General features: G+C 39.8%; 1 protein-coding gene across 1 annotated transcript in view; it reads left to right on the top strand.

Moving 5' to 3' along the window:
* The window catches only part of GALNT12 (polypeptide N-acetylgalactosaminyltransferase 12), a 34,308-nt gene extending 30,702 nt beyond the window's left edge, over positions 1-3,606 (top strand). Inside the window, exon 10 of the mRNA XM_035125262.2 lies at positions 599-3,606. Coding sequence (XP_034981153.1) covers positions 599-736 — 138 coding nt within the window. The 3' untranslated portion in view covers positions 737-3,606. The remainder of the gene's footprint in view (positions 1-598) is intronic.
* Positions 3,607-9,179: the final 5,573 nt, after the last annotated feature.

A 9,179-nucleotide genomic window follows, 5' to 3' on the forward strand; every position in this document is an offset into this window, starting at 1 on the left:
AAATACAGTGGTACCTCAGGTTACAGACGCTTCAGGTTACAGACACTTCAGGTTAAAGACTCTGCTAACCCAGAAATAGTACCTGGGGTTAAGAACTTTGCTTCAGGATGAGAACAGAAATCATGCTCTGGCGGCAGCAGCAGGAGGCCCCATAAGCTAAAGTGGTGCTTCAGGTTAAGAACAGTTTCAGGTTAAGAACGGACCTCCAGAACAAATTAAGTTCTTAACCCGAGGTACCACTGTAGTTTTGCCAGAACTCGTGTTCAAGTTACCGGTAATTTCTACACTGATCAGCAAAGGCTGCATTCGGAGGGTTTCAAGAAAAAGACTTCTCCTTTATTACCATTGTCTTGACAGAGAGTCAGTAGCTTACTAAGAGTGACTGCAGTTGCTAAAAAATCTTCAGATTCTGAATCTGCACAAAAAAATTATTGACAGAATCCCACGCCTCTTTTTGTTTTTCTGTTAGTCTTCCTTCTTTCAATTAGACTAATAAAAAGCTAAAAAGCGAAGTTGATAAGTGTGTCAGCTGGACTCTCAAATATTATTATACTGTCTTTACTGTAAAGTATAAAGTGTTCTGTGCCATCTTTTGTAGGATGGAACATTACTCCATGTGCAGACCCAGAAGTGCTTACAAGCAGAATCTAATGCTTATGATGGCAATTCAGCACCTTTATTACGGCCGTGTTCCAATTCAGAATACCAGAAATGGTTTTTCGAAGAAAGGAGCTGATGTGGAACTCCACTATTTTGTGCAAGAAAATAATTGAAATGGAAGAAAGAAAACCTTTATTTTTTTATGCAGAAGGGCTGCACTTTTCCTTTTCTACTTTCTACCTGGAATACTAGCAGGCATTGTAATGTATATATTAAATTGGTACAGATTTTCCTACAAAAGAAATCCGTACCTAACTTGGCAGCTATAAGACTTCTCCAAAAGTGTCCTAATCTCACCCCTGCCCCTGCCAAAAGGCCATGTATTTATATAAACCTGTTACGGTAGGTATGATAATGAAATGCAAACAATTGCACTAACATTTGACAACATAAATATTTATTTTTTTTAGCAGTTGTGCCTCTCTAAGAGATATTAAAATGGGCCAAATTTTGCTGTGAAATGTGTGATTACAGGAGATTTCACGTAGATTTATTTTCTGTGTACATCTCACATCTTAGGACTAAGTAGCAAACATGGTAGCCTTCAGTTGATGTTGGATCTAGCTCCCATCAGCCTTAGCCAGCATGGCCAATGGTCAGGGATGATGGGAGTTGTAGTCCAACATTATCTGGGGGCTACTCTATTGGCTATCCCTGCTTTAGGGCTAGTAAAAGGTAAAGGTAAAGGGACCCCTTGCGCAAAGCAATCATGCTGTGTCATGGCATACTAGGTTAAAATTACTAATCATTTAGTGATTGAAATTAGCCTTTTAAAATAAAGCACCCATCGTAAGCTTTATTTCGGCAAAAAATGGTGAACTAGATGTACTGGGGGCCTACTTCTGGCATACAGAAAAATTAGTGGAGGGGAAATTTTTTTGCAGGAACAGATTTACTAAGGGGGAAAGTATGTGTTGCACTGCAGCCATGTGTAGCAAAGCACTGACAGCCCCCATCTATGTGGCAAAGCACATTCAGGTAGGGGCAGTTTGCATCAGCTGAGGAAAGGCGAACAGTCAACCCTTTTCTTGCCGGGCACTGTTCCTCTGAAGCTTCCCCTTCAGAATATTCAGAACCTGCATTTATCTCACAAATAGGTCTGGAGCCCTCTAGGTACAAAGGCAGCTGCAGGGTGGGATGTTCCAGGAGGAGAGTTGCTGCAAAGGGAAGGGTTAAGCATCTCATTTCCTCATGGCCTTTTTCTAATGCCGATCTCCACCTCTGGAAGGTGCTTTGCAATGGAGAAGATGTTGGGTTTGTTTCATATGTTTGTGATGTATTGGGTAGTTTGCCCCTGCTAATTAAGGTAGCCAAGGATATCATTCAGTTTTAAAGCTTTTAAAATAACTTAAAACTTTTTCCGTACATTCAAGTCATACTCAGAATAGACCCACGCAAATCAGTGAACCTAAGTAAGTTAAATATTCCTATTAATGGGTTTGCTTTGAGTATGACTTAGTTGAATATCACCCAGAGTCTTGGGTTTTAAAGAACCAACAAAACTACCTCAGACCACAAATTTTGAACTGGGCTTTAATCTTATGGTACTTTTTAATATGAGAATTTTCCTTTTGAAAAACATGATAGGAAATGTCCCCATGCTCTGCTAGCACATAGCAGCCAACTTCAACAAAGCAAATATTGCATTATACCAGAGGGTACCAGTTTACTAAGATAAAGTTAAGTATACCAGATTACGCAATTGATACTACGTTAATACTAAATTTCAGTAGCCAGCTTTCATCACTGGTTCTCTACTACGGAGAAGAAAAACTAACTGTAGTGGTTGGTATTTCAACACAAAGGGATTTTTCTGCCTTGAGCCATTCATGTACCACATTTTGTGTTACTGACTGCTCTACTTAGGGCATAACCAATCTTCAAGCCGTACAGTGTCAAAGTCCCACTTGCCCTGATAACTCCACTTATCTGCATGACAGATAAAATGAGGTGTGATATCGGTGTGAGGAATCCTGCACAGCATCTATACTTTCTTTCCCTCCAGATAGTTCCTACACTTGCAGCTTCCTCACTTGAAATATTTCTCAACAGAGTAAGTGAAACTTACTTTGAGAGAGTGTGTGAGTGTGGAGGATTGTAGCTTAATCAGAAACAATTCTTTGTCAGTGTTGAATCACCAGTCTTGGAATTTTTGAGGCAACAACAGTTGATACATTGCCAGTTTTCACAGATCAAGCTTCATCATCTCATACCTGTTTGTACTTCAGTTGAGGTTAATCAACTTCATCAGTGTCTCATGAAGGATGGCCCAAAGCAACGCCTGCCTGGATTGTCTGTTATTTCATCAGGTATACACTATGCTCCCTGGGAAATATGCTTCAGGAGTACCATTTTCCACCATTAATCTCTACCCCTGGTGTTTGCTGGGTATATCAGAGAAGAAGAAGATAAATATATGGGAAGCAGGATAACATGAAAGCATAGGGGAGATGACATCTGAAGCAATGCTGCAAACTTGAGAAGGGGGTGAAGCAGTAGCATCTAGATTCACTGATGGTATTTTTCTTGCAGCGCCAAAATTGCATGATTTTTGTTACTTTTCAAAGTGGTCTATAATTCTGATTCCTATCAGACACTGTTGACATGCATCATGTGCTATGAAATGACATAGTTCTTGGAGGCTGCTTCTTCCTAAGTGCCTTAAAAATTAAGCAGTCTTATTCTGTTGGAGATATTGGGAGGTTTCTTCACCTTATACTTTGATTCTTGTTATCACATGGCTGTTGAAACTGTTTAAAAGTATGATAAATGTTGTTTAGTAACTTTATAAATGATAGTGAGACTGTTTTATAATGGTTAGATATCCACCTTTTTATAGGAATGTGAGCACAGGTGGGAGGTTTGTATAAGACTGTATAAAGTTCTGTGTTCAATTAATGTAGCGAGTACAAAAGCCAATAAAATATTTGTTGATTTGTCCTTCAACATTTCCTTTTAACCTTTTTTAAAAGTTAATCTCCTAAAGGCCTTATCTGCTAGAAGCAGGCAAGTAAAACAAGAAATACGTTGCCTGCCAGTTTCCTTTTTCTGAAAGTATAGTCTTTTCTGAAAGACTATACTTTCAAAGATTTTTTTGAATCTAATACTGACGTTAATTGCACTACCTTGCAAAATACCTGTTTTTTTTTATTCTACAACATTTGCATTTAGATAACTGCTGGATTTTGACCCATGAAATCGAAGGAGTCTTTAAGACAGACATGAGATGTCATTGCAGTGCAAAGGGTAAATAGGCACTTCTGATGCCATTTAAAATGTTTTAGTCATAGGATAAGAGTTTTGTTACGAATATACACACACTCAAAAAAAACCTGGAATGTCAGAATTGGTAATAGTGCAATATAAACAACTGAACATTATTTCCTGATTGCGTATTTTCCACTTAGCTACTTAAAGCAGAGATTAGGCAGGTAGCTACTAGAGACAGGGCCTTTTCTGTAGTTGCACCTTAATTGTGGAACTTCATTGCTGTCATTGCTTTGCCAAGCAAAGTCTGTCCTATTTTTTTAAATGATTTTGGACCTTTAAAAAAAAATGATGCTCCTGCATGTTTGTGTGCATTCTTTATGCTTTTGACTTTCTGCTATTTTTATTATTTTGATAATTTGCTCACTACCCAGAAATCCAGTAATTTCATAAAGGCATTTTTTTTTTACAAAATACATTATAATAATACCCGCTATGGTGGTAGGTCAGATACATCTGGGGGAATGCTTGTAACCTGCAGAGACCCCTTGCAGGTTGTAGTATTTCTTTTGTGTGCACAGATAACCTTGATGGTGTAGCCCAGGCAATTCAATCTCAATGGTAGTAGAAATGGCTCTGCTGCGACAGTCATTTTGTCCCCTAAGTGCAGCACTTTATTTTTCCTCACATACGATTAAGTGGCAGAAAGTAAAAGAGTGCACTAATATGCCATAAAAGTTGAAGCTAAATTTATTGTTGATGACTCCATTATCTGGGACAGATACGAACTTTTGCGTCTTTTTAACCTAAATTATATTCAGCATTTTGACCCATTCAATATAAAGTGAACCACTGGGAACCAAACCAGCTCATCTGCGTAGCCTTACACATTTTATCCTCATTCTGTGTCCTTTTTATTGGTGAAATGCTGGAACATATCATATCAATATTTATAGAGTGTACATCATCTCTTTTGGGGCTCTCTATATATAATCTGTCACTTTTCAAAATAGAATCTTTGTCATTTGATGGCTTTGTATGTTAAATTATCTCTAGGTGTAACATTGCACTCTTATATCATTTTTGTTTGTTTGTTTATCTTAATCTATATCGCCTTTAATCTGAGAATCACAGGATGGTTTACAATATAAAAACACAAAAATACATACGATAGTATCAAATAAAAACAATACGCCTGCTCCTGCATTTAAAAGGCCATAGATTGTTTAATTAGCCAAAGGCCTGGGGAATGTTTTTGCCAGGCACCTAAATATATGTAATGAAGGTGCCAGGCAAGCCTCCCTGGGGAGAGCATTCCACAAGCAGGGAGCCAACGCAGAAAAGGCCTGTCCTTGTGTTCCCACCCTCTGGACCTCTTGTGGAGGAGGCACACAAGGGGCCTCACTGTAGTCAACTCTTTAGTAACTATTAACCTAAACATTCCTTGGATGACTGCCAACTGAAGACAACCTATGTACATTGTGGCCTCAGAAGTAAGCAATGTCACACACTTCATCGGGAGAAGGGTAATTAGGCTGAAACAGAGCAGCATTCATTGCTCCAGTATCCCAAGTCAGAAACATTGAAACTACTTGGTGGAAAATCAGAGATTTCAGAAGCCCTGCAAAGCTGAGCCATTAGGCTATAAAAACCACAGGTATGGAGAACTGTAGAGGTGAAAATAGCTAGCTCTAAAACATTCACCATACAATATCTGTTACAAATGCCTGCTTGGTGTGCTGGGTGAAGTTGCAACAAGCAGGTGCATCTCTCCATCCTCTGGGAACATAAGGAGGCTAGCATTTATCAAGACACCTGCTCCCTAGTAGCATACTTTGCCAGAGCTTTTCAATGCCAGTGCTGTTAATACAGAGCAACAGGCCATGGAGCTGGGGAAATTAACCAGCTGGAGAATAGTAGTTTGGTACCAAAGAAATACATCTGTATCTGAAACGCACATACAAGTTTGTAATGTTGAGATTGCCATGAAAGGGTCCACATATCAGTAGCTTGGTCATGTGTAAATTATGTATTTTAATTTGTGTTTCCACATAGTTTTGTATCTCAAAGCTTCAAAGAAACAGCAAGACTGTTTCTGTAGAGTGAGTAGTGCAGGAATGACAGCCCTGTGGCCCTCCAGATGTTTTTCGGCTCCATCATCCCTGACCATTTCCCCTGCTAACTGGTGCTGATGGGGACTTGACAGGTTCCCTGTCACTGGATTAGTGGTGTTGAGGAAACCCAATCCCACCCAGTATGGGCCAAGCACACTTAGTGGCCAACTGTTGGGTTGTGGGGCAGAAAACCAGGTGAAGGGGAAATGGAGTGAAGTATTCAAGAGGGAAATGTAAAGGAACACTGCACATACCCACTTGCAATTACAAATAGCAAACTCAATTCTTTGAGAGCCAATCCTTAGGCAGCCAAAACAGTACAACCAATGCACAAGAGAGGGGTATCGGCAGGCTTGAGTAACCCTTAAGGTTTGTAGAAGTACACATTTATTTAGATCCCTCCCCAACCCCCCAAGGATAGGGAAAACCTGAAATAATCCAATGGAGACTGAGCATTCTCATTGGCTATGGAATGATGTCCATTGAGGTGAGGAATGGAATAGAGCAGGCATGCCCAACTTGCGGCCCTCCAGATGTTTTGGACTACAATTCCCACCATCCCTGATCACTTGTCCTGTTAGCTAGGGATCATGGGAGTTGTAGGCTAATACATCTGGAGGGCCGCAAGTTGGGCATGCCTGGAATAGAGTGTTGTGAAAGACAAGATGGCTAGCTGACTAGAACATTCTTAATTGGAGCATCCTATGCTGCAATGTTTTGTTGCAGTTCACACTTCTTTATTTTGAATATTTGTAGGCAGCTTTTCCAGTGGAGCATCCATTTGAAGTGTAGCATGTATGCTCACTGACTCAAAAGTTTGTTTGGTGCCTCATTTAAGGATGGGGGAAAGCCACACTTTTTTATAAGTTGAAAAATTGTTCCAGGAAAGTATGAATGTGTATTTGTGTGTGTGTGTGTGTGTGTGTGTGTGTGTGTGTGTGTCTTGTAACCTCACAAGAGTTGGGCAATCAGCACCTTGCATGCCTGGCTTTCGTTGTGAAAATGAAGGAATGAATAACTGGTTTACCTAAGGTCAAGCCCAAAGAGAAGACAGCCTGTCTTCCACTTTGTAATACTGTATGGTGAGCACATTTACCAGAAGGCTCATTACCTAAGTTATATATATCTGATTTATCTCTATGTGATAAATGTTCTTTTGATCAGGACAGAGTTGTGGCCCATTACTTGAGGTTGAAGTCATCTAATAGTGAATATCTAAGTTATCTCGGGGGGGGGGGGGTATGGCACAACTCCAAGAGCAATTCGAAACACTATTCCTATATGTTTACATAAATTATATTTGTTTGTCATATGTGTAACTTACTTAAAAACTCAAATAACCTAAAACCACTGGTATCCTGTTCCCAAATATAGTTATTTGGAAGTTCCTGTTGTTTTAATTGAAATATTCCATTAATAATATAGGATCTGTTGCACTTCTAATAACCTTTATATTGTAGCCTTACAGATTCATTGAGTGAATGATGAAGTGACAAGAATTTTATTTCTGTGCAAACTGTAAGAGATGGATAGGCCGTGATTCAGATTTCATGCCCTCTTTTCCTTTGCTGATTTAAAATAAATGTGATGAGGTTTCAACCAATTCCCTTGAGCAGACTTCTCTGTAATTTGATAAAACACTCCAGCAGAATATAGTCAGAGAGCTAACATTTTGTGGAGTTATTGGAAATGAAATCTTTGCACATTTGATTTGGCATTAACAACTTGCTAAAGAACAATGCTTGGGGGGGGGGGTCAGTCTCTGTGTGTCCCTGCATGTGTTTTGCTGATGCAGTGGAGAATAAATTCTGATGAATTTATGTTCAATAAGGCTGGTTTCATAATTAAATATCTAACTTTAAAATATATATTTTCAAAAACAATAATTTTTAAATGTTGAAATTGTATGAATAAAAAAATTGAAGACTTGTTTCTTTACATTTTTTCTTAGCACATGGCATAGAAATATGGTCAGTGCCACCTGCAAACACTTTTGCAAGGCAGTTTATACTCCTGACTATCACCTGATTGTCGGGCCTTCAGAGCGCAGTGCAAACATTAAGAATCTGCAGATGTTAACAATCAGCTCATTGTTGGTGCTTGCAAAGAGCCCTGCACAACTGACAATTAATCAGCCACCAAATCACAGCCCCAAGAATCAGATGGGATTGGCTCCACTAAGGAGTTTACCATTGAGGTGGAGGAAATCGTTTGGATTCAAACTGCTCTTTCTGTAGAGGCAGAAATGCTTCTAAAAATGAATAATTCTTCAGAGAAAGCTTCTAAAGTGTTTCCTCTAGGGATTTAAATCCAAACTGCTTCATCTGGAAAGAAGAAAACACTCAGTTTTCCCCTGTGCAGAGTCTTGCAGCTTATTGAAGGTTATAGGGAACTCCTTTGGAAGTGTGTGCTTTCAAAGTGGAGGTTGCTGCAACCCCCAATCAGCTGATCAGTGATTAAAGTTATCTTCTTTGTACTTTGAGAGGCATCATTCACTACATAATGACAGCTGCTGATTGACAGTTGGGTGATCCAATTGGGATATAAAAGTCTGGCCTTCTGCCCATATCCAATTCCCGACTCCCACAATATAATATGGGTTTCTCCTTGATATTAAGTGGTGAGGAGGTCCAAAGCACAAATACCATATGCTGTTCACTCCATATTCATGAGGAGTCAAACTCTCTGTGTGACAACACCTGTGTTTTGGACCTCCTCACCTATTAATATCAAGCAGGATCAAAGTGTTTGAGTAGGCACATATTTTTTTGGGGGGGGGGTATTGTATGATTACAATGTAAGCCACCTTGAGAATCGACTGAAAGCAGTGTGTAAATCAGGCATAGGCAAACTCAGCCCTCCAGATGTTTGGGACTACAACTCCCATGATCCCTATCTCACAGGAACAGTGGTCAGGGATGGTGGGAATTGTAGTCCCAAAACATCTGGAGGGCCACGTTTGCCTATGCCTGGTGTAAATCTAAACAAAAAGGAGCTGGACAAGCATTCCTGAAACAAAGGACAACAGCTATAAATTATTTTGCTGGCATCATGATACCATTATCTCAATTTCAGAGACCTACAGAATCACCTGATTCTGCCTCCCTGCCTCCCGAGCACGTGCTGGGAGAATTGGGTGCCATACTCCCAGCCCATTGGCTGGCTCCCAGACGCGGTGCTCCCTTGGCGTGTCCAATC

Source organism: Zootoca vivipara, chromosome 8, assembly GCF_963506605.1.
Source record: "Zootoca vivipara chromosome 8, rZooViv1.1, whole genome shotgun sequence".
NCBI classification, from domain to species: Eukaryota; Metazoa; Chordata; class Lepidosauria; order Squamata; family Lacertidae; genus Zootoca; species Zootoca vivipara.